This window comes from Crinia signifera, chromosome 12, assembly GCF_055691185.1.
Source record: "Crinia signifera chromosome 12, ASM5569118v1, whole genome shotgun sequence".
Taxonomy (NCBI): domain Eukaryota; kingdom Metazoa; phylum Chordata; class Amphibia; order Anura; family Myobatrachidae; genus Crinia; species Crinia signifera.
In genome coordinates this window covers 8,140,947-8,166,798 of record NC_139228.1, presented here as the reverse complement: position 1 = coordinate 8,166,798, position 25,852 = coordinate 8,140,947, and the positions used below count along the sequence as shown (strand labels likewise).

Below are 25,852 nucleotides of genomic sequence, written 5' to 3'. Positions count from 1 at the left end.
TCAACCGCAGCCCCTCGCATCGCTCGCTATGTGTCGCGCTCGGCACACTATTTTATTCTCCCGCCACGCCCTAGTGGATGGTACGGCATGAAATACCGCCTGGCGGCACATGTCGGCTCAAAACACAGTGAAAAAACCCATGTCGACCTAACGCATATGTCGACATAAACTCATGTCAACCTATAACCGGTCGACCTATAACCCAGTCAACCTTCCCACCTGTTGACCCAACGGTGTCGACCTAATGACTGTCGAAAATACGACCGTATGCCACAAAGGAACAATACAGGGAGACAAAACTTGGCATTACATTGAATAAATAACAAAAATAGAGTACAGGTAAAGAGCGCCACAGATCAATACACATTACAGCTTAGATATAAGTAGCGAGGACTTGATCAACGTACAACTAGAGGCTTGAGGCCAATGATGGAGATGAGTATGCAGATGGTCACTGAGTGTTGGAGTATAGGAGAGCTGTGAGTGACATGTGAAGAGAAGAGGGCTTTGACAACAGGAGGGAAGAGGGTCCTGCTCGGAGGAGCTTACAATCTAGTAGTTCATATGGGTGCCGGACGGGGGCCCGACGTCAGGATCCCGACTGTTAGAACACCGACAGCAGGGTTCCCGACGGCCACCCACTCTTTTCCCTCGTGGGGGTCCACGACCCCCATAGAGGGAGAATAGGTGGCGAGTGTAGTGAGCCACCGTCCCCGCAGCGTGGCAAGCGCAGTGTGCCCACAAGGGGCTTAGTTGCGCTCACCATGCTGTCTGGGTCCGGCCAGTCGGGATCCCGATGTCGGGCTAATGACTGTCAGGATCACACCCAGTTCATATCACAAGCCAAATAAGGTGTGTGTGCAGTACTTTTTATATGAACACATCTAAGGGGTTATTCTTATTCATTCGGTCCTATGCTGCATTTCTGCGCATGCAGGCAAAGGGTGCGTGCACCCACTGCGAACATTCTGCTCGCTGGGTACACACACCGTACAAGGCGAGCGGGTGGCGGAGAGCGCCCGGCAGCCCCATTACTATATGGGAACGGCCAGCGTTTCATGGTAATGAGGTGGTGACGCGGCTGCGGGGGGGCTGCCAGCTGACTTCACCGGATGTCAGCTACCCGCCCATATCCGTCCCAGCGTACACATATGTGTGTACTTTCCACAACTTTCTATGGTCGGCGACCAGATGTGGGAGGTTACCCGCGGCGTACGAATGGATGTTTATGTTAAACATCCATTCACAGCCTGTGCGGGCGAACCCGCGCTGCCGGACATTTGCAGGGTGGGGTTTGGGGGATTTGCAATGCTGCGAATTTGTAGCCTTGCGAATCAACCAGAATAACCCCCATAGTTCAAATTGCATGCTGTTGTAGCATATTGCACTAGGGGGGGTGATTCAGGACTGTTTGCTGCTTAGCGAGCAGCTTAACGCCGCCGCCACCCTCCCCCTCTGTAACATGCAAGGGGATGTACACGAACACACACACACACATTGCAAGGGGAGAGAAATAGTTCAATGGATGCCGACCATCGAAGGATTTCTCTCCCCTTCGGAGAAAAGTCCCGCCTGCGTTCCCAGGGGAATGCCCGGATGTTTCATGGTGACACCCATAACATGCTGGGAGTTCCTCTCTAGCCGCCCCCCGCCCTCCCTCCCCTACCCGTGCGAACGCCTCGGCTAGTTTGATACTCGCCAAAGGCTTTTGCACAGGGGGTCTGTACATACACCTATGCACAGACCCCCCATAATCGGAACTAGGTCAAATTCAGCCCCTTCCGAATCAGTGTGAATCACCCCATAGATGCGATGGGATCTAGTACGAAACGCATCTAGCACAAAATCGGTATCGGGTGGAGCCGTGTGTACACCATCGCTTGACATACAACCAGATGAGTACCACAGCACTGCCACCCACATAATGTCACACAACAGTGATGTTTGATCTGCATTAATTAACTCACCGCTATGAAAACAAAGAATAAAGATGACCCAGATGGAAGGTTTGTTCATGGTCTTTCAAGGACTCAGTCTCCCAAAGGATTCAATCAGCGGACTGAAAAAGAACACACAAATTACATTCAGGGACACACACACCAACCTGAAGGCAAATAATCCCTCACTAGACCCACATGTAAATGGCTTTACGATTATGTCAGTTTATTGTAGGATGAGAAGTGCTATAAAATACACAATGGGTTCAAGCAAGTGTGCAAGAAGAAAAGCGTAAACTATAATGAATATAAAAAGGACTAGTCCCGGGATTCTTACCTCGTCACCATTTCCACTGACAAAAATCCCAGGTCGGTGCACGTTCATGTACAATAACCCTGGCATTTTTAGGTCAGTGGACAAGCGGTATAGGAGGAAGTGTCACCCGGCTTTCAGCAGAATATGTCACAATTGAACTAGTACCAACTACATCGAGCTCCAAGATCTATTAGAGGCCTATGTGAGAACTAGAAATAGTACAAGGGGATAACATGAAACAAGTGGAAACATAGAAATAAACAAATAGGTCCCGAGAAAACAGAGGATGCAGAAATAAGGAAAATAATAATAGATAAAGGAAGCAGTTTATGCCACTTTAAGACCGCACATGGTATTTTGCCGTTTTTTTACCTTTAAACCAGGGCTGGGCAATTGCGGCCCTCCAGATGTTGATGAACTACACATCCCAGCATGCCTTGCATCAGTTTCAGCATGGCCACATAGCAAAACTAATGCAAAGCATCCTGGGATGTGTAGTTCAACATCTGGAGGGCCGCAATTGCCCAGCCCTGATTTAAACGGTAATATGTTCGGTCTGAAAGGTCCACAGTGATTTTACTGTAAAAAAGCAGGGTCCTACCCGTTTCAGACCCATTTTTTTGCAGTCTGAAATGGTATTTAGGACCCAGCCAATAGTGGTCCCGCTCTGTGCATCTAATGAGCAGGACCCAGTGCAGTGAATATTTAATGAGCAGGTGGAGACCCTCTCAATAAATATGCACTGCGGTCATTAGATATGCACCGAGGTTGGGTCCCCTCCTCCTGCCCCTGATGGAGGCATTTCCAAACCCCACCCCCTGATGGAGGCATTTCCAAACCCCACCCCCTGATGGAGGCATTTCCAAAACTAGAGATGTGCAGGCTCTGATATACTCCGATTTCAAAGCAGGATCTTTATGGCTATCAACTGTCAACAACTGTCATGTGATTTGGGATAGCCAATAAGATCCTGCTTTGAAATCAGAGTAAATCAGAGCCTGCACAGAGCCTGCAACCCCCCCAACCTGGGCAGCGGGTCCCTGCAACGTATGTGAGATCAGCGGCGGAGTCCCTGCGGCAGATGGGATCTACTACTTCTCATCCGCCGCAGGGACCCCGCCACTGATCTCACTTACGCCGCAGGAAGGGATCGCAATGGCGGGCAGGGGGTCACCAGCGCGATCCCTTCCCTGCACTGCCCAGGTATGGGGAGGGGAAGGATACCTCAGTGTGGAGGGGGGAGGTCCCATGGGGAGTAGGGGAGAGAGGATGCCTCAGTGTGTGTGGGTGGGTTGTAAATGCCTCCATCAAGGGGTGGGGGGAGGGTGAGACCCTCCAGGGCATAGGGCAGGGCAAACTTTTTGCGATGAGGGCCAGATTCGGTGAGGTGAAAATGTGTTGGGGCCGACCATTCAGCCTGACATTCTATGAACCATAATCACATCAGAATGGTCCCCCACTCTGCTCCCATTCACTCTATGTCCCCCAGCCTGCCCCTTCACTGTATATTCCCCAGCCTGCCCCCCCCCCTTCTATGTATGCCCCCCAGCCTGCCCCCTATTTCCAAATATCCATCACTGCCTCCATTCACTTTATGTCCCCAAGCCTGCCCCTCCTTCACTGTATGTCCCCCAATCTGCCCCCATTCACTGCATGTCCCCCACTCTGCCCATCCGAATGTCCATCACTGCCTCCATTCCCTGTATGTCCCCAAGCCTGTCCCTCCTTCACTGTATGTCCCCTAATCTGCTGCTCCTTCACTGTATGACTGCCATTTACATTATGTCCCCCACATTGTCTCCATTCACTATGTCCCCCACTCTGCCCCCATTGAGTGTATGTCTCCCTGCCTGCCCCCACAAGGGGCCCCCAGTGGCCCCTTGTGTGAGCCAGGGGATGGAGAGGCATAGCAGGAGACAGATGCTTGGGCTCAGCGGCGTAGCTACGTTTTGGGCGCCCCTCCCCCCCCGCCGCCCGTTCAAACCCCCCGCAGCCTTACCTTTCGCGCTGGTCCCGGCGGCTCCGTTTTTCTGCTGAGGACCACCACAAAATGGCCACCCCCATAAGCAGACAGTTTCAGAGAACTGTCTGCTATATGGGGGCGGCCATTTTGTGGTGGTCCTCAGCAGAAGAACGGAGCCGCCGGGACCAGCGAAATAGGTAAGCCTGCAGGGGATTGGGGGGGGAGGTGTAACTATAGCACCGCAGCCCCCGGCACCCCCATATGCACAGCGCCCCCCCCCCCCGCACGGTGGCGGGGGCTGCGGTGCTATAGTTACGCCACTGCTTGGGCTCCTGCTGCCGCCCTCCTCCGCTCTGAATGTTACGGGAGCAAGATTCCCCCTTGCTGCCCCCCCCCCTCTCTGCACACAGCTGCCACTGTAGCACTACTCCCCCCGCTACACTATTTATATTCTCCCTCCCTAGTTGATGGAGTGCATGGAATAGCACCTGACAGCGCAAAAAAGAAAGGTGAAAAACCCCATGTCAACTTTTTGACTGTCATACTTCATGCATGTCGACCTTTAGTGGACAACTCAAAGCAGGTCATGCTGTCAACCCAAAGACCTTATACCAGGTGACGTGTGACTACCAATCAGAGCCAGCTATTACAGGCCAAGGGCACCTTAGAGCACAGGTACTACGGAGGCATGGCGGCCGGGCCATGGGGGGAATGGGGCTGCAGCACTGACATGGACGGGGGGGGGGTGCGCAGCACTGACATGGGGGGGGGGGGCAGCACTGACATGGAGGGGGGGGTCACGCAGCACTGACATGAAGGGGGCGCAGCACTGACATGGAGGGGGGGAGGGGCGCAGCACTGACATGGAGGGGGGGCAGCACTGACATGGAGGGGGGGCAGCAATGACATGGAGGGGGAAGGGGGTTGAGCAGCACTGACATGGGGGGGGCGCAGCACTGACATGGAGGGGGGTCACACAGCACTGACATGAAGGGGGCGCAGCACTGACATGGAGGGGGGGGCGCAGCACTAACATGGAGGGGGAAGGGGGTTGAGCAGCACTGACATGGGGGGGCGCAGCACTGACATGGAGGGGGGGTCACGCAGCACTGACATGAAGGGGGGGAGGGGCGCAGCACTGACATGGAGGGGGGGGCGCAGCACTGACATGGAGGGGGGGAGGGGCGCAGCACTGACATGGAGGGGGGGCAGCACTGACATGGAGGAGGGGGGCGCAGCACTGACATGGAAGGGGGGGAGGGGCGCAGCACTGACATGGAGGGGGGGGCGCAGCACTGACATGGAGGGGGGGGAGGGGCGCAGCACTGACATGGAGGGGGGGCAGCACTGACATGGAGGGGGGGGGCGCAGCACTGACATGGAGGGGGGGGGCGCAGCACTGACATGGAGGGGGGGAGGGGCGCAGCACTGACATGGAGGGGGGGCAGCACTGACATGGAGGGGGGGCAGCACTGACATGGAGGGGGGGCAGCACTGACATGGAGGGGGGGGGAGAGGGGGCGCAGCACTGACATGGAGGTGGGGGTCACGCAGCACTGACATGGAGGGGGCGCAGCACTGACATGGTGGGAGGAGGGGGTCAGGTAGAGCTGCCATGTCGTCCAGCACATGACCGACGGGGGATATCCCAGGGTGTGGACACCGTCACCGTCCCGGACCCTGCTCCCCCGGACCAGACACCGCGCTGCTGGCGACTGATGGGAGGATACACACCCGCACTGACTGTCCCGATCCTCGCTGATGGCGGCGCTGTACCTGTCTCCCCCCATCGACAGCGGCAGCTCCACCTACCTAGTCCGACTTTTCTGCGTGACAGCAGTGACTGACTTCCTAGTATTCATACATCGCGCCAATAGCAATGCTGCTGCCATCTAGCGGTGGCTGGAGGCTTTCTTGCTGAGATGACTGAGTGTGCTGACCCCTGTCCTCCCCCTCCTTAAGTATGGCTTATGCCCTGGGGGGTGGGCTGCCTATTCCATTGTCTTTTCCCTATCTCCTTTCTGCCCTAATCTGGCCCCTTCCCCCCCTGCAGCACCTATGTCTCTATTTTGTGGGACACAGGCTAAGTTTTTATCTTCGTTCGCTGCTATTTGCAGCTCACTCTCTTTTCAGTCCGTGTGGCGACACACACACGTCACACACACACACACGCACACGTGAGGAACAGGGCAGCAGGTGTGTGACGGAGAAGCTGGGGCATGTGGGGCACAGGGGGCAGGTGTGCCCTCCAACTGTACCGATTTAGCCGGTACAGTACCGTAATTGGTACTTGTTTCCTATCTGGGCGCCCGTCGCGGGCATCGCGGGTACATTTATGTCTGGCCGCGACGCGACCGACGCAATGCCCGCGATTTCCCATTGAAACCCATGTTAAACATGGAAATCGTGTCGGTCGCGTCGCGGCCGGCCATAAATGTACCCGCGATGCCCGCGACGCGATGCTCCCGATTTCCCATAGGAATCAATGTTAAAAGGCCCGATGGCCACGATTTTACTGTTAAATGCCTCAATGGACCCGATTTGCCCATAGGAATCAATGTTAAATGGGCCACAGAGCCCAAATAGCCCCAATTAACCCTTAAATGTCCCCCCCAATTTTTGACGCCACCCCACGATCGACGCCAACCCGAAGCGTGGCGAGCGCAGCGAGCCCGCGAGGGGCGGCGGTACGCGTCCTCCGACCTTTTCATGCCCTACTATCCACTAGGGCGTGGTGTGAGAATATAATAGTGTGGCGAGCGCAGCGAGCCACCGAGCCCGAAGCGTGGCGAGGGGACGCGGATACCTTCACAGTTATCCGCGTCCCCTCGCGGGGCTCGCTGCGCTCGCCACGCTTCGGGCTCGGTGGCTCGCTGCGCTCGCCACACTATTATATTCTCACACCACGCCCTAGTGGATAGTAGGGCATGAAACGGTCGGAGGACGCGTACCGCCGCCCCTCGCGGGCTCACTGCGCTCGCCACGCTTCGGGTTGGCGTCGATCGTGGGGTGGCGTCAAAAATTGGGGGGGACATTTAAGGGTTAATTTGGCCTATTTGGCCCCAAATCGGGTCCATTGAGGCATTTAACAGTAAAATCGCGGTCAATCAGGATTTTTAACATTGTTCCCTATGGGGAAATCGCGGCCATCCCAATTTACCCGCGATTACCGCGATGACCGCGATTTTTACCCCCGATGATCGCGATTATGATCGTGGGCGCCCAGATAGGAAACAAGTACCCCGTTTTTAAATGGTCTGTACCGGCTAAATCAAAGTGTACCCTACCGATTGTACCGTTTTTTGAAGGGATTGGGCGGCTCCTCCCTCCCTTGCTCCTTGACAGGTGAAGGGAACCTGCGCGGCTTGAAAGAAGAAGGTATTCTGCCTATTCTAGCCCTTCTGCACCCGATCCCCGGGGTGCATTGTAGCGGGTCCCAGGGTGCATTGTAGCACGGCATGTCATCATGTGACCAGCGGCCCCGGTCTGAGAGACGCTGGTGGAGCATAGTCTATATTCTTGACGCATCTGTGGCATCATTACCGCGGGAGAAGAGGGGAGCGCTCAGCGTGACTGTGTGACCTGAGTTGGTGGTGCTGGTCTGCGCCGGCTCTAGTGCGCTGCTCTTTCGGGTATAGCTATTAATGTACCCAGTTAGGGCCAGCGCTGGATGTTTCTATATACTGTAAAATGTACTGTGCCCTGGCCTGGCCTCCTGTACATATTCGGAAAGGGGGTGTGGACACGATCCCTTTACTTGTTGCAACACCCTCTTTGCCATTGGCCACGCCCCCTTTCCAAATGTGTACCGGTTTCTAACTTTCAGATGTTGGAGGATAATACTATTATGGAGATCAGGGCTGGACTGGGACCAGAAATAGGCCATGGCATTTTGAGCACATAGGCTCACCTGCAGCAGGCGGGACCCTTGCACGTAGCGGAAAAGGGGCGGGGTCTCATGGAAAGGAGGCGTGACATCACAAAAATGGAAGTATTACACATTGTGGAACACACCGTTATGCCCATTACACATGGTGACACACACCGGTATGCCCATTACACATGCTGATGCACACCGTTATGCCCATTACACATGGTGACGCACACTGTTATGCCCATTACACATGGTGACCAGTGGCGGATTCAGGGGGGGGGGCACCCGGGCACGTGCCCCCCCTGTCATTCAATTTGTAGATGAGGACCAGAGCTTTCCAACGAGCCCAGCCCTGTGTCTCTAGCCCCCCGGGAACCGGAGATATCGCCTGGCAAAGCTGTAACATTTTTTCCCCATAGGATAATATCGGACCCGTCATTTCCGACCCCCACTCAGTTCCGATGGCTGCGAGTTCCTCCCCTGGCATCACAGGAGCTTGTGGTTGATGTCATTCAATTTCAAATCGCTGGGCCTTCAATATGATACCAGGATGGTCCATATCGGTCAATCGGTTCCAGAGATATAGCGTGTAAATCGATTTTTTTTTCTTTTTGAAATGTAATTTCATGGCTGTTCATGTTCTTTGAGGGCAGATTACTCTAGAACCAAACGTTCCAGTTTCACTGGACCAAAATCATTCAAAGCCCACTCAAAGGTTCTTCAATATGATACTTGTGTCATGTAAATGGGTCAGTTGGTTCCGAAGATATAGCCGGTTAAATGAGATAACTGGTTAAAGGGGGGGGGGGGGTGGTTTTCTCTCCCCCTCACACCAGAAAATGCAGGGACTAGGCTGGTGTAAAAGGGGCCACCCTGGGAATGCATTTTCTGGTGTGAAATGGGTATTATTTCAAATAGCTGGGACCTGCAGTGCTCTGAATACAGCCAGGCTCTGCCACTGTCAGTGGCTATCACTTCTGCCTGGCGGCGGCTGTCCCCCATTTACCACAAGCATGTATTCCCCGTTGGCAATGAGCATGTAATCCCACATGGCAACAAGCATGGAACCTCTGGCAATGAGCATGGAACCCTTGGCAATGAGCATGTAGATAAGCAGCACTTACTGTATGTAGCATAATTTTTAATAGGCATTATGGTGTTTGGCATAATACATAATGGACATCATGCCGTGTAACTTAACGTGCAGTAGACCTTATGGTGTAAATCAGGCATGTCCAACGTTGGCCCTCCAGATGTTGTGAAACTACACATCCCAGCATGCTTTGCCACAGTTCTGCTATTAGAGAATGCAAAGCATGCTGGGATGTGATGTTTCACAACATCTGGAGGGCCAACGTTGGACATGCCTGGTGTAAATGTTTAATGCGCGCCTTTGGTGGACAATGTCCCTGTTTATGAAGCGTATTGTGAATTTTGTCTTAATCTGTGTGGCATTATGTGAATTCTGGCTCAATCCGTGTGGCATTATGTGAATTTTGTCTCAATCCATGTGGCATTATGTGAATTTTGGCTCAATCCGTGTGTTATTATGTGAATTTTGGCTCAATCCGTGTGTTATTATGTGAATTTTGGCTCAATCCGTGTGGCATTATGTGAATTTTGGCTCAATCCGTGTGGCATTATGTGAATTTTGGCTCAATCCATGTGGCATTATGTGAATTTTGGCTCAATCCGTGTGGAATTATGTGAATTTTGGCTCAATCCGTGTGGCATTATGTGAATTTTGACACAATCCATGTGGCATTATGTGAATTTTGGCTCATTCCATTTGGCATCATGTGTAAGGGGCAAGTATAATGGGGTCTAGTATTTTGTTGCATAATGTGTAGAAGTTGTATATGGTGTTGTACACTACACTCAAGGACATGCCCCCTGTTGAGTGGCCACACCCCCTTTTCCAGAGCGCGCCTTCGGCGCGCGCACAACTACATCCTTCACTTTTGTTGCCATGGTGGGCCTGCGTACTTTAAATGCCAGGGCCTATTTTTAATCCCATTGCCACCCTCTCTCTGCCGCTCTCTTAGCATGTACACTGGCACCACTAAAACTGGCCCTCTCCCACCTAAACCCTCTTTTATCATGGTGCCCCCCCTGTCATTTTATCCTGGATCCGCCCCTGATGGTGACGCACACCGGTATGCCCATTACACATGCTGACGCACACCGTTATGCCCGTTACACATGGTGACGCACACAGTTATGCCCGTTACACATGGTGACGCACACCGGTATGCCCATTACACATGGGTACGCACACAGTTATGCCCATTACACATGCTGACGCACACCATTATGCCCGTTACACATGGTGACGCACACTGTTATGCCCATTACACATGGTGACGCACACCGGTATGCCCATTACACATGGGGACGCACACAGTTATGCCCATTACACATGCTGACGCACACCATTATGCCCGTTACACATGGTGACGCACACAGTTATGCCCGTTACACATGGTGACGCACACCGGTATGCCCATTACACATGGGGACGCACACAGTTATGCCCATTACACATGCTGACGCACACCGTTATGCCCATTACACATGGTGACGCACACTGTTATGCCCGTTACACATGGTGACGCACACTGTGATGCCCATTACACATGGTGACGCACACTGTTATGCCCATTACACATGGTGGCGCACACTACACATGGTGATGCACACTGTTATGCCCATTACACATGGTGACGCACACTGTTATGCCCATTACACATGGTGACGCACACTGTTATGCCCATTACACATGGTGACGCACACTGTGATGCCCATTAAACATGATGGCGCACACTGTTATGCCCATTACACATGGTGGCGCACACTGTTATGCCCATTACACATGGTGACTCACACTGTTATGCCCATTACACATGGTGATGCACACTGTTATGCCCATTACACATGGTGACGCACACTGTTATGCCCATTACACATGGTGACGCACACTGTTATGCCCATTACACATGGTGACGCACACTGTGATGCCCATTAACCAGTATGGAACACACATTACACATGTGGTCTGTGCCGTGAATTCTCACTGAGTCTGCACTGCAGATTGCAGTGCAGGTTGCAGTAGCCACAGGCAGCAAAGATAGCTCAGAGGGAGGTAGAGGTACAGTAGGGGCAGGAGGCAGGACAAGACAAGACTGAAAAGCTGATACACTTATTCTGACGCACAATGAAGTTGACACACACACACACTGATGCTGATACACTGATAGACCCTGACACATGGATGCTGGCACACAGACAACCAGACACAGGGATGCTGACACATAGACGCTGACATATGGATGTTGACACAGATAAATGGATGCTGACACAGACCCACATCTGCCACTGGGTGGGAGAAAGGTAGCTGCCGGGTAGTGGGATAGTGGAAGGAGAGGAGAGAGACAATGAAGCTGGGTGGGAGAGAGATAGGGATGACAGGGGCAGCTGGGTGGGAGAGAGATAGAGACGACAGGGGCGGCTTTGTGGGCGAGAGATAGAGACGACAGGGGCGGCTGGGTGGGCGAGAGAAAGAGACGACAGGGGCGACAGGGTGGGCAAGAGAAAGAGACGACAGGGGCAGCTGGGTGGGCGAGAGATAGAGATAACAGGGGCGGCTGGGTGGGAGAGAGATAGAGACAATGGGCGGCTGGGTGGGAGAGAGATAGAGACGACAGGGGTGGCTGTGTGGGGGCGAGAGAAAGAGACCACAGGGGTGGCTGGGTGGGCGAGAGAAAGAGACCACAGGGGTGGCTGGGTGGGCGAGAGATAGAGACGACAGGGGCGGCTGGGTGGGAGAGACAGATTATTATTATAATTTTATTTATAAGGCGCCACAAGTGTTTCGCAGCGCCGTACAATGGAACAATACAGGGAACAAAACTTTGCATAATATTGAATAAATAACAAAAGTAGAGTACAAATAAAGAGCGCCACAGTTCAATACACATTACAGCTTAAATATAAGTAGTGAGGACTCAATCAACATACAACTAGAGGCTTGAGGCCAATGATGGAGATGAGTATGCAGACGAAGATGGTCACTGAGTGTTGGAGCATAGGAGACCTGTGAATGAAATGTGAAGAGAAGAGGGCTTTGACAACAGGAGGAAAGAGGGCCCTGCTCGGAGGAGCTTACAATCTAGTAGGAAGGGGAGACAGACAGATTACAAAAGGTGCAAGCAAGTGGGTGGTGGCTAGATAGCAGGATGTAAACAGGCAAGGGGTCGGAGAACCATCTGGTTCATGCAGTGGAAGGGTACGCTTTGATGAATAGGTGAGTTTTCAGTGCCGTTTGAAGCTTTGCAAGGTCGGAGAGAGTCTAATGGAGCGAGGGAGTGCGTTCCACTGAAGGGGTGCAGCACGGGCAAAGTCCTGTACTCTAGCATGGGAAGCAGTGATCAGGGTGGAGGAGAGACGACAGTCGTCAGCCGACCGTAGAGGGCGGGAGGGTGTATGAATGGAGATGAGGTTAGAGATATATGGAGCAATGGAATTAGAGATGGCCCTGTATGTAAGTGTGAGGTGTTTGAAGAGGATTCTGGAGGGGAACGGGAGCCAGATAGAGACGACAGGGGTGGCTGGGTGGGAGAGAGATAGAGACGACAGGGGCGACTGGGTGGGAGAGAGATAGAGACGACTATATATATATATATATATATATATATAGTTCCAACTGAGGTTTGGCACTCCCGGAGATAAATAATGATGAGCCGGTGCCTCCACTGGAAATAGTGTATATAGGAGCGTAGGTGTGGCACTCGTAGCAACTTCTTCAAATGAGCACGAAAAACTTTAGATAACAACATTTCTATTCATAAAATTGTCATCAGGTTACAAATATAAAAGACAAGACACATACCTTTATAGTGGCATGACATCAGGGAAGTGAGGCTGAGATGCCGTGAGTGAAGGTTCAGCCCACCCGCCGTGATAGTAGCACGTCATACGGTGGGGTGGCGTGTTACGTGCAGAAGAAATCCTGTTACCATGGTAATGGTATCAACAAGTGGAATGCCATAGAGCAATAATGTGCAGCCGCACTATGAATGAAATATATCAGGTATCGGTTGCTCAGCTTCACTTTAACCTGTGGATATATGCCGTAAATTACAGTGTCAAAAATTGCAAAAGGACTTTAACAACATACTAATGCTGGGTACACACCAAAACGATTTGGATTGAATGCAAATCGTATGCGAATCGGATCGTACGATTTACATACGATTTGCATACGATCCGATCCCCTCTGTATTCAGATGAATGGATCTTTTACAGATCCTACCTACAGCAGGTAGGATCGGATTCGGATCCAATTCAGATCCAACCAAACGATTTTGACCAAATCTGCATCCAATCTGCATCCAATCAGTCTGAATTGGATCCAGATTGATGGGATAGTGCCAAAATCGTTTTGGTGTGTACCCAGCATAACAAGTACACGCATAATATACATAATAAATCCCATTCCTAATCCAATACACTTATTACTCAGAAGCATGAGAAATAAAACAGCAAATATTAATCTCCTGTTCATAGTAGCAATGCAACGATTTTCAAACGAATTTAAAGACGACATCAACTGATGACACTAGGAATCTAGAGGTAAGAGACATGTACAGAAGTACAATGTCACCTAGATCTAAACACAGTGAATGAAATCTGTTCATTAAGCCCTCTGGGAGCTATGGTGTTGAGTCGGTGTATCCACCCGAGACTCACAACGCAGTAGCTGCGCCCCACAGTTACCACCACGCGAGTTAGGCGGAATGCAGTTTATCATCCGATACCGTAGACTGCTGAGAGAGTGTTTCTGTTCAACAAAATGACGGGCTACTGGATATTCACTGTTCCCTGTACTCAAAGCTTTACGGATTGTGCTGCGATGCATAGTCATTCTTTCTTTAAATTTTCTCTCAGTCTTTCCTATATAGGAAAGACTGCATGGACAGATAAGTTGGTAGACAACGTAAGTTGAGTTGCAGGTAAAATTATGTTTAATCTTGTATACTTTGCCCATATGTGGATGATTAAAAGAATCACCTGATAACATAAACTGACAAGTGGTACACGGACATCTGAAACAACCATATCGAATACCTCCCAGCCAAGTGTAGGCTGTGGTATCGGTATTGAAATTATTATTGGTTTTAACCAATAGATCTTTGAGGCTACGGCCTTTGGTATAACAGGGCATGACTCAATGTTCTGTCAAAGGTAATGATTTGTCACTGTTAATGATCGGCCAATTAGATTTAACCAAGGCTGTCGTTTCTGTTGAAGCTGCATTGTATTGATTAACCCAAGGTATCATTTTAGTCAGGGAATCCTTTTTAGGTTTAGGTTGCAGCATAGAGATGCGGTCAGCACATAGGCCCTTCTCTTTACATACCATGAGGTCATTGCGTTTATAGCCCCTCTGTACAAATTTTTCAATTAATGTGTTGAGTTGCACATCACAAAAAACCGGATCGCTATTAATGCGAAAATATCTCAACAATTGTGAGTAAGGTAATGAATTTACAAGATTTTGTGGATGAAAACTAGAGGGAGAAAGCATTGTATTGCGATCTGTCGCTTTTAAGTATACACTTGTAGAAATAATGCCTGATTTGAATTTAAACTCAGTGTCTAAGAAATGTACAGTATCTTTGGAAATTTCAAAGGTGAACTTAATGGCATTATCGGTGACATTATGCGCTTCAATATAATCCTTTAAGATCTTTCCCTCACCTTTCCAGATAACAAACAAATCGTCTATATATCTTTTGAACATCATAAAATGCTGTGAAAAAAATGAGTTACTCAAAAAGATGTCATATTCGGCAGAAAACATAAAGATATTGCCGTAAGATGGAGCTACGGAAGTGCCCATAGCACAGCCACGTGTCTGTAAATAAAAAGTGTTATTAAACAGAAAAAAATTGTTATACAAAATTAAATCCATCAAATCAACCAAAAACTCAATTTTCGCTGGGTCAAAAGCACTTTGGTTGGACAAGAATTTTTTAAGAGCTGACAGTCCAAGTGAGTGAGGAATCATAGTATAAAGATTCACTATATCAATGGTTGCTAGGCAGCATTCGTCTGATAGAATGGGGATAGTGCCAAAATCGTCATGTAACTGTTGCAGGAAAGTGGTTGTATCCAACAAAAAGGTCTGTTGCACTTTAATTAAAGGTTGTAAAAGATCGTCCAAATAAGTGGCTGCAGGCTGTAGTAGAGAGCCTCTTGCGGACACAATGGGGTGGACAGGAGGGGGAAGTATCCCCTTGTGGATTTTAGGTAACGTATAAAAACAAGGGACGATAGGGTGACTTGGTAAGAGCGCTTTTTCGTGCTTATTTGAAGAAGTTGCTACGAGTGCCACACCTACACTCCTATATATATAAGATAGACTTTTGTTTGCGCTAGGAATGGTAGCAGCTCTCTATTATTCCTCCCTGTTAGTAGGAGGACGGAAAGATAGATGTAGGAGAAAATATATAGAGTGCGCTCTGTGATGTCCACCACCTTTTACATACAATTTATAGTAGACACAACAAATTAAAAAATTTTAAAAAACATAATTTATTTTTCAGACACAAGCTTCATATTTCAGATCTTCCAAGAAACAAATACCCGACGCGTTTCGTTATACAAATGACTTCATAGGGGACAGTTTTTCTAAACCCTTTAAATATAGGTGTAAGGGATGAATCCTGTTTTAGGATAACTTTTATGTCAGGAATGACACCTTATTCCAGCAGGGAAAAAGAATTTTCAATGAAAATGGATTCTATTGGAGCTTACTGTAGAAGAACCGGATGCCAGAGGGTGACATCTGCCTGTCCTCTTTCTTGGTTCCCAGTGCAGCAGCTTGTAGAGGGGGTGGGCTTGTAATCGGAGTGCAGGGGGAAGCGTTTCTTGCTTAGTAGGAGGAACAGAAACTCATAAAGCAGCAGGGAGACGCTGCAGTTACTACTGCCTGTGCGGGCGGGCATGGGAGGGACAGATCAGCCAACCTCTGGATGAAAGTGTAAGGCTCCCGGCGCTGCTGCCTGTAATACACACTGTGACAGGCAGGTGTAGCGCAGACTGGAAGCATCAGCAGGACAGCTGAGCAGAGATAGAGAGGATGGCGGCTCAGGCACGGTACCGTAAGGGTGTTGCTGCGTCACAATGCTTGGCGGCGCTCAGTGTGTACAAAATCGGCCCACAAGGCCATCGGCCCTTCTGGCATGTGCCAGATGGCCAGTCCAGCCCTGATGGAGATGCTGGGGCATGTGGGGCACAGGGCAGCAGGTGTTTGACGGAGATGCTGGGGCATATGCGGGGCACAGGGCAGCAAGTGTTTGACGGAGATGCTGGGGGCATGTGGGGCACAGGGGGGCAGGTGTGTGACAGATCCTGGGGGTATGTGGGGCACAGGGGGGGGGGGGCAGGTGTGTGACAGAGATCCTGGGGGCATGTGGGGCACAGGGGGGCAGGTGTGTGACAGATGGTGGGGCACAGGGGGGCAGGTGTGTGACAGATGGTGGGGCACAGGGGGCCAGGTGTGTGACAGATGGTGGGGCACAGGGGGGCAGGTGTGTGACAGATGCTGGGGCACAGGGGGGCAGGTGTGTGACAGATGCTGGGGCACAGGGGGGCAGGTGTGTGACAGGGATGTTGGGGGCATGTAGGGCATAGGGCAGCAGGTGTGTGACGGAGATGCTGGTGACATGTGGGGCACAAGGGGGCAGGTGTGACAGAGATGCTGGGGCATGTGGGGGGCAGGTGTGTGACAGAGATGCTGGGGCATGTGGGGGGCAGGTGTGTGACAGATGCTGGGGCATGTGGGGGGCAGGTGTGTGACAGAGATGCTGGGGGCATGTGGGGGGCAGGTGTGTGACAGATGCTGGGGGCATGTGGGACACAGGGGGCAGGTGTGACAGAGATGCTGGGGCATGTGGGGGGCAGGTGTGTGACGGAGATGCTGGGGCATGTGGGGGGCAGGTGCGTGACAGATGCTGGGGGCATGTGGGGGGGCAGGTGTGTAACAGATGCTGGGGGCATGTGGGGGACAGGTGTTTAACAGATGCTGGGGGCATGTGGGGGACAGGTGTTTAACAGATGCTGGGGGCATGTGGGGGACAGGGGGGCAGGTGTGTGACAGAGATGCTGGGGCATGTGGGGGGCAGGTGTGTGACAGAGATGCTGGGGCATGTGGGGGGCAGGTGTGTGACAGATGCTGGGGGCATATGAGGCACAGGGCAGCAGGTGTGTGACAGATGCGGGGGGCATGTGGGACACAGGGGGCAGGTGTGACAGAGATGCTGGGGCATGTGGGGGGCAGGTGTGTGACGGAGATGCTGGGGGTATGTGGGGCATGTGGGCTGCAGGTGTGTTACAGATGTTGGGGGCATGTGGGGGGGCAGGTGTGTAACAGATGCTGGGGGCATGTGGGGGACAGATGCTGGGGCACAGGGGGGCAGGTGTGTGACAGAGATGCTGGGGCATGTGGGGGGCAGGTGTGTGACAGATGCTGGGGGCATGTGGGACACAGGGGGGCAGGTGTGTGACAGAGATGCTGGGGGTGTGGGGGGCAGGTGTGTGACGGAAATGCTGTGGGGTACAGGGGTGCATGATGTAGTACAGTAGGAGCTCAGTGGGAAGTAACTGGAGGCTATAGTCGGCTGTGCGTCTGTACAGTTTCTCTCATACCCCTTCTGCTCAACGCCCACTATGCCCCGCCAACCATTCACCCACCATGCCCTATTCAGCAGAATGGGGTAAATGGGAGTTATATTATAGATGGGGTGTGGGTCCATAGCAACAGATTCTACTTATTTATTTAGGACCTTCTAGAATTTGATTGGTTGCTATGGACAACATCCCATCTCCATTAGAACTCCCATCTTGTGGTGCCCACACACGGTGCGTTGTGTGCTAGATCACATTGTATCTAGTTCCAATCACATGCAATAGGCTACAATGGTGTGTGATTCGATGTAATGCTATCCTGCACATACTTTGGTGGCTTTCGATATGACTAGGTCGACATGGGATTTGGTCGACAGATGTCTAGGTCAACACAACTGTTAGGTTGACATGGGGTGGGTCGACATGGTTTTTTTTACCCAAATGTCGACACACAGTTTTAAGTGCACCGCATCCCCTCGCATAGCTTGCCATGCTTCGGGCACAGTGTCTCACTGCGCTCTGCACACTATTTTATTCTCCCACCACGCCCAAGTGCATGGTAGCGCATGAAATACCGCCTGTCGGCACATGTCGGCTAAAAAAAACCTGTGAAAAACAGCATGTCGACCTTTTGACTGTTGACCTAACCCATGTCGACCTAGACACCTGTCAACCTTCCAGTATGTCGACCCAATGGTGTCCACCTAATGACTGTCGACCATCTTGAGGTAGACCCACCGATTCTAGTACAAACCAATAATAATAATAAAAAAATACAATATTGGGCCTGATTCAGAAGTGATTGCTGCTGTGCACATTTGCAGATGACCGCCTGCCCGTGAGATCACCTCCCCAGACAAATCTGCGAATGGATCACTTATCACCAGCCAGCTGCCAATTCACACGCAATTCCTGAAGCATTGAATCATTTCCCAGTCTGTGCCAGTGTGCGTAACACAACTCTGCGACAGATACAGGCTCATCCGGGCCGGAGCTCAATGAAAACACCTGGGCACATCTGCCTTTTACCAGACTCCCAGAAAATGTCAGATTATCCCCCCCAAATGCCGGCTGCCTTGAGATTTGTTGTCGCTGTTTGGTGTTGTGCTCGCACGTTGTGGCCAGGATGCAGTCACAGTCATTCGATACTCAGTTGATGTGCAAATTTGCCAGCACTCACTGCCAGTTCGTGTGGGTCTTCTGTTTGAATTTTGGAATATAGGTGTGTCATATACTGATCTATGGCATCACACCAGGCTGGTTATAAGGATCACAACCCCCAATAGGGGAGAATTGAACTCTGTATCGCTCGCCCTCCTGTCTGAGTCCCGGCAGTCGGAATTCCAACATCGGTCTAATGACCGCCGGAATACCGCCTGTCGGCGGCTCATACAACCGGCCTGTGGTTGGTTGTATGAGCCATACTCTATGCTCTGATGCTACTTCTGGAGTGGAAAACAAAAGAATAGAAACCATGTGAGCTTAGCGAGAATCCCCCACCCACCTGAAGACAGTAGGTGCTGACCAGTGGTCTCAGTGCTCAGAGAACCACATCCTACTGAAGCTGGTATAATGCAGACACTGTGCTATTAGTAATGTGTTACATGTACATACAGTCGTACAGCGGTGGGGACACCTCACATACAGACATGCGAACCCTCCTCTATGGCTTAGTGCTCCTCTGTCTGCACCACGGTGAGTGATATACACCAGTAATTACTCTGTATTGTACGCTGTGTGTGTGTGTGCTGGGGAAGACCGGTCACCAGGGACGTCTGGGGTGGTAACCGATGTAAGCTACAACCACCTGAGCTTAAAGTAATAAGTATTTCTAATGTAGGGTTTTATCTACTCCCTGGTCAGGATGGCAGTTGTCAGGGTGTGAGTTGATGGAGTGTGACACATGGCAGTGCCATTCATTGGTCAAGAGATAGGGGGGCAGATGTTGTGGGGGAGAAGTGGTATCAGTTCATGTTATGTGCGCTGATGCCACTTCTCACCCATGTATGGTAAATGACAGGGGAGCTATGCATCTTGCACCCATTATAAGAACGCCCTCAGTTGTTAGGTGAATGAGGGACTCTGCTATGCTGGGCAATGTAAGGGGCACTACTGTGTGGTGTAATATGAATAAGGGACACTACTATGCGGTGCAATGTAAGGGGCACTACTGTGTGGTGTAATATGAATAAGGGACACTACTATGCAAAGCAATGTAAGTGGCACTAAGGTGTGGTGTATTATAAGGGGCATTACTGTGGTGTAATATGAATAAGGGACACTGCTATGCAAAGCAATGTAAGTGGCACTACTGTGTGGTGTAATATAAGAGGCATTACTGTGGTGTAATATGAATAAAGGATTATTAGTATGCTATTTAATGTAAGGGGCATTATTGTGTACTGGGGGGGGGGGGCAAGGGCCAGTCTGCCTATTTAGGCAACATTTCCAGAAAACGCAGTTGTGTTGCTTACAAACGCCTCCCACTGTGAATCACCTTGCGAACAGCTGACTTAATTTACAAGGGACCCTGTACCGTCATTTGATGATCAGCAGTGCCTGAATCAGGCCCCAGTAACCTATGTACCAGTTGTATAAATGTTCCTATTATTGTATCCATGCAGTTTCTCCTTCAGGTGTGTCAGGTGCATCCTGCGGAGAGAGCAGAGACTTATCCGGCATAGAGGGAGGAGATGTGACGCTACCTGTGGGTCAGACTGGGATCAGAGACGTCTCCTGGGTGACTGATATGAGACACATTGATATAACGGAGCCAGGTAAGCCTATCGATCAAGGTATACTGCATCGGGAGAAACTGTATAAAGGACGACTGAGCGTCACATCCGATGGTTCCCTAATTATAACCAATCTGTCCAGAGAGGACCAAGGGATCTATACAGCTAATATCCGGAGACAGCCATCAGGACAATGCACACAGATATATAATCTCACAGTACATGGTAAGTCATTGTCACTCACCGGTCTTTGGGCGGGATGTATTAATATACATTGGCGCCCAGATGCTACCGCATATGTACTAACATATGCGGCTAGCATCGGGGTGCGGTGACGGAGACCCCCGCGATACCTGTAATGTGGTGTGTGGGGGTCTTCGTCACATCCTGGCGGCTGTCAGTGTCCCCAGCGTCTCCTCCTCCTCCCTGCAGCCGTCACCTTGCAGCTGTGACACCTGCTGGGGGAGGAGGAGATCGATGGAGGATGGGTGGGGGAGTCGTACGGACGGCGGGCAGCGATGGAAGCCCATAGGCTTCTATAGGGTATCGCCACCTCTCCGGCAGAGACGGGGCGGACGGGTAATGGTACATAGGAAAATGCCGTAAAACCCCTGTATTACTGCATTTTCCCTTTAGTACATCCCGCCCTCTGTGTCCTAAGTATTCAGTTGTTCATCCATTTCTTGAGCAAATCTTTTATATAGCATAATACAGAGAAATGTGGTGATGCTCCAACAGGTGTCAACTTTGACACTGGGAAAAAATTTGAAAATTCATGTCAACCTTTTTCATGTTGATCTTTTGATCCTGTCAACCTAACTGCATGTTGACCTTATACTGTCGATCTAGTGACTGACTGTCTATCTATCTATCTATCTATCTATTTCTTTAAAGCGGCAATCATTTACACTGCAAAATCATGCTGGTGTTGCAGTGTACTGTAAATGATTGCTGCTTTAAAAAAAAAACTGGAGATTTCTCACCAAATCTCTCACTTCCTGAAACTCTCATCGTATTACATTTCACCCTGTAGATCTATCAATCCACAAGTCACATACTGTAAGTATGCGGTCATTATTTCAGCAGTCAATAGGTCGACAGCTATAGGTAGAAGGCCCACACATGAAAAACGTCGACATGCATTAGATCACCATGTTTAAAAGGTTGACATGGAAAAAGGTTGACGTGGTCGTCTGGTTCTCACTTTCCCATTTTAGTAGGCATAGAATGTGCCGGGTGCAGCGAGCCATGTGGGTGGACGCGGTACACTAATACACGACTATGTCAACATTGACATCCATGTCGACATTTTCCCACATACTTTTCTGTGTGAAACTTTTGCTTGTGTCGATCATTTTTGGACCATGTTGACCTTTTTGAGGTGTTGACCCTAGAGACGGTCGACCAAGTGATCACATGATGAGATCTGTGTGCTGCCGCCAGCCCCTGTGCCCCACTGGCCACTTCCTCTCACTTACCAAGTGAAGCGGGCGGTGTGGTTGGCACGATAACATGAACTGCGCCACATCATATCATATAATATATTACTACAAATTCAATTTCTCTAAAATAAATATATATGTATCCTATCTGTAGAATCCACAAGAAGGTCCAGCCCACCGCCTTCCATGAGACAGGAACCCACTGGATTCGGAGCTGGTGTGTATAAGGAAATAATCCGTTACAGAACATTAGTAATGTAACATGTTGGACGATCGACCATTTGCCCCCAAACACTGGAAACCGGAGAGTGGTCATTCACACAAATGATCCAAACAGTCATTTCTATCTGTTTTCCAGCTTTTAGGAGCAACTGGCTGACTATCACTTGTTCCCATACGATTTGTGTTCCCAACAGTATACTTTTCCTTACTCTATGCAGAAACACAGGTGTATTAATCAATGGCTTACCAGTTGTAAATGGTGCCCAGGTGACAATAGTCATACTTGCCTGCTTACCCACAATGCCCGGGAGACTCCCCAATTTCAGATGGTTCTGCTGAACTCTTGGGAGATGGAGCCACTTCCCGGATGCCGGACACTTTCCAAGTGGTCTGGAGGCTTCATATAATGATTTATAATGAAACGCGTCACTGGGCCCCCACAGAAATGTACAGCCAGAGGTGGCACCATGGTGACGTGATATTGTAGAACAACGGCCACAATATTGCTCTTCAATAAGCAATCATGTCATGTTAATGTAGGTTATGTCACACCTCCAGAGAACGTGATAGCAAGAAAAACCACTATTTTACCAAATGTGACCTGCTCCTGGACTTCCCTCTTACTGTATGATTACCATCACCTGTGCTGCACTAGGTATGGTGGGGACAGGAGTCAGCCAGGTGACTGCAGCATACACTCCAACATGACCCTCTCCAGGAGGGACATGTTGCTCTATTCCTGGACTTCCCTATTACTGTATGATTGCCATCACCTGTGCTGCACTAGGAATGGCTGAGACAGGTGTCAGCGCAGGGGGCTGCAGCATACCCTCCAACATGTCAGTCTCCAGGACGGACACATTACTCTATTCCTGGACTTCCCTCTTACTGTATGATTGCTGTCACCTGTGCTACACTAGGCATGACTGGGACAGGAGTCAGCCAGGTGGTTACAGCATTCCCTCCAACACGAGCCTCTCCTGGAGGGACACAATGCTTTGATCCTGGGCTTCCCTGTTACTGTATGATTGCTGGCACCTGTGTTGAAACACCTTTCTTATCACTTACCATGTTCAACACAGGTGATAGTAATCATACAGTAAGAGGGAAGGCCAGGAACAGAGCATTGTGTCCCTCCAGGAATGGTTCATGTTGGAGGGGTATGCTGCAGCCACCTGTGCTGACTCCTGTCCCAGCAATACCTAGTGCAGCACAGGTGATGGTAATCATACAGTAAGAGGGAAGGCCAGGAGCAGAGCATTGTGTCCCTCCAGGAATGGGTCATGTTGGAGGGTATGCTGCAGCCACCTGTGCTGACTCCTGTCCCAGCAATACCTAGTGCAGCACAGGTGATGGTAATCATACAGTAAGAGGGAAGGCCAGGAGCAGAGCATTGTGTCCCTCCAGGAATGGGTCATGTTGGAGTGTATGCTGCAGCCACCTGTGCTGACTTCTGTCCCAGCAATACCTAGTGCAGCACAGGTGAGGGCAGTCATACAGTAAGAGGGAAGGCCAGGAGCAGAGCATTGTGTACCTATGGAATGGATCATGTTGGAGGGTATGCTGCAGCCACCTGTGCTGACTCCTGTCCCAGCAATACCTAGTGCAGCACAGGTGAGGGCAGTCATACAGTAAGGGGGAAGCACAGGAACAGAGCATTGTGTCCCTCCAGGAATGGGTCATGTTGGAGGGTATGCTGCAGCCACCTGTGCTGACTCCTGTCCCAGCAATACCTAGTGCAGCACAGGTGAGGGCAGTCATACAGTAAGAGGGAAGGCCAGGAACAGAGCATTGTGTCCCTCCAGGAATGGGTCATGTTGGAGGGTATGCTGCAGCCACCTGTGCTGACTCCTGTCCCAGCAATACTTAGTGCAGCACAGGTGAGGGCAGTCATACAGTAAGAGGGAAGGCCAGGAGCAGAGCATTGTGTACCTATGGAATGGGTCATGTTGGAGGGTATGCTGCAGCCACCTGTGCTGACTCCTGTCCCAGCAATACTTAGTGCAGCACAGGTGAGGGCAGTCATACAGTAAGAGGGAAGGCCAGGAACAGAGCATTGTGTACCTCCAGGAATGGGTCATGTTGGAGGGTATGCTGCAGCCACCTGTGCTGACTCCTGTCCCAGCAATACCTAGTGCAGCACAGGTGAGGGCAGTCATACAGTAAGAGGGAAGGCCAGGAACAGAGCATTGTGTCCCTCCAGGAATGGGTCATGTTGGAGAGTATGACTAAAGACCATTGTACATGTCATTTTCTGTAAAAAGCATAAAAATGTGGTAAATGATGTGACGTATGTTTTTCTATGCATACAGGAAACAAGATAGATGTTCTACAATTGCAAACATATAATTATATTAAAAGTTTTCTTAACTTTTTTATGTTTCAGAAGAAAGACAGAGGAATGCTGGGAATGTGGTATGCCTGTCACTTTCCGCCTGTGTCTTCTTTATCACCTGCTGTCTGTTACTTCATCACATATACAGTGAGATCATGAAGCCCTCCAGCACCAGAATGGCAGAGAGGACAGAGTAATGTGTATAACAGCCTGTGTTACCGTCTCCCAGCAGTACTGCTACCTGCCTGCAGGGGGTGCTGTTACTTCTGTTTATCCTGCTTCATTAAACTTATTTCAGCATTGGCACTTAACAATGTATTTTACAACTCTATCTGCACATGCTACATCTGCCCCACCTGCAGTGCAGCATGGTTTTGCCCAGTTGTGTTCCTTTTTGCTTTGCTAACACACCTGAATCAGTCTGCAGAGATAGGTCTAAATAACTAGAGTTGTCTGGCACAGTTTAAAAAAGTTGCTAAAAAAGTTTTGTCCGCCAACTGGTTTATTCCACGTGTTTCTTATCTGGAGAATCTCTTTTCAAGTAAGGTGAGGAGCAGTCAGTACACACAGGACATTGTGGTTTTATAATGCGAAGGACCTCGGTAAGAGGAAATGGCCAGAGTAGTGAGTAGTGCACCCACAGGTAAAGGGGCCTGCACACTCAGGGCCTCGGTAAGAGGTAATGGCCAGAGTAGTGAGTAGTGCACCCACAGGTAAAGGGGCCTGCACACTAGGGATGGGACATCGAAAGAAAACATCGGTCAAATGATGTTTTTCAACATTGGTTGCAAAACATCATTTAGACCTAAACATTGGTACTGTGAACCCGATGTTAACCGATGTTAACCGATGTTTAGATATTTTTTAAAATAAACTGGTTACCAAAGCATATAATACACTAATAAGCTCCTGAAATGATAAATAATCCCTCTATTAAGTTTATCTTGTTACAGTTTATACACACACAATGGATATATGATTCATGTTTTGTGGTAAATCAAATTTGTTACAGAAGGAAAAAAACATGAAGCATTAACTATCAAAACTTTATTGCAACAACTCACAATCTGCTATTTTTACCTAGATTTTAACTGCAGCAACAGGCTAATAACTTATGTTGATCATAGAAAATAGCAAAAAAAACTGTACACACAGTGCAACATAGAACATACTACATTGTTGCTTAGAATAACCATCAGAACAAAGACGCTGGAGCCAGTGCAACTGCAAATTAAGGTTTGAAACACATCTGCATTTGACAAACCAGCTCCCATCCCCTCCCTCAAATAGAAACTACTGTACCTGTCACTCAGTATCTGTGTCCGCTGTTACTAATAA

The 25,852-nt window shown here is 50.0% G+C and overlaps 2 protein-coding genes across 5 annotated transcripts in view; one reads left to right on the top strand and one right to left on the bottom strand.

Moving 5' to 3' along the window:
* LOC146049715 (uncharacterized) overlaps positions 1–25,852 on the bottom strand; it is a 65,549-nt gene that overhangs the window by 12,311 nt on the left and 27,386 nt on the right. For 2 of the 4 annotated variants that reach the window (XM_083166311.1, XM_083166312.1), the window contains 2 exons: positions 12,979–13,206; positions 1,968–2,059 (listed from right to left, as the gene is read on the bottom strand). In XM_083166311.1, coding sequence (XP_083022437.1) covers positions 1,968–2,016 — 49 coding nt within the window. In that variant the 5' untranslated portion in view covers positions 2,017–2,059; positions 12,979–13,206. Of the gene's footprint in view, positions 1–1,967; positions 2,060–5,950; positions 6,077–12,978; positions 13,207–25,852 lie in introns of those variants that run through there. The other 2 variants (XM_083166314.1, XM_083166313.1) reach the window with 2 other exon arrangements.
* On the top strand, positions 19,273–24,817 carry LOC146049717 (uncharacterized). Its single transcript, XM_083166316.1, has 4 exons — positions 19,273–19,475; positions 20,405–20,557; positions 22,112–22,174; positions 24,566–24,817. Exons 1-4 carry the CDS (start codon positions 19,376–19,378, stop codon positions 24,709–24,711), a joined length of 462 nt encoding a protein of 153 aa, XP_083022442.1. The 5' UTR covers positions 19,273–19,375; the 3' UTR covers positions 24,712–24,817.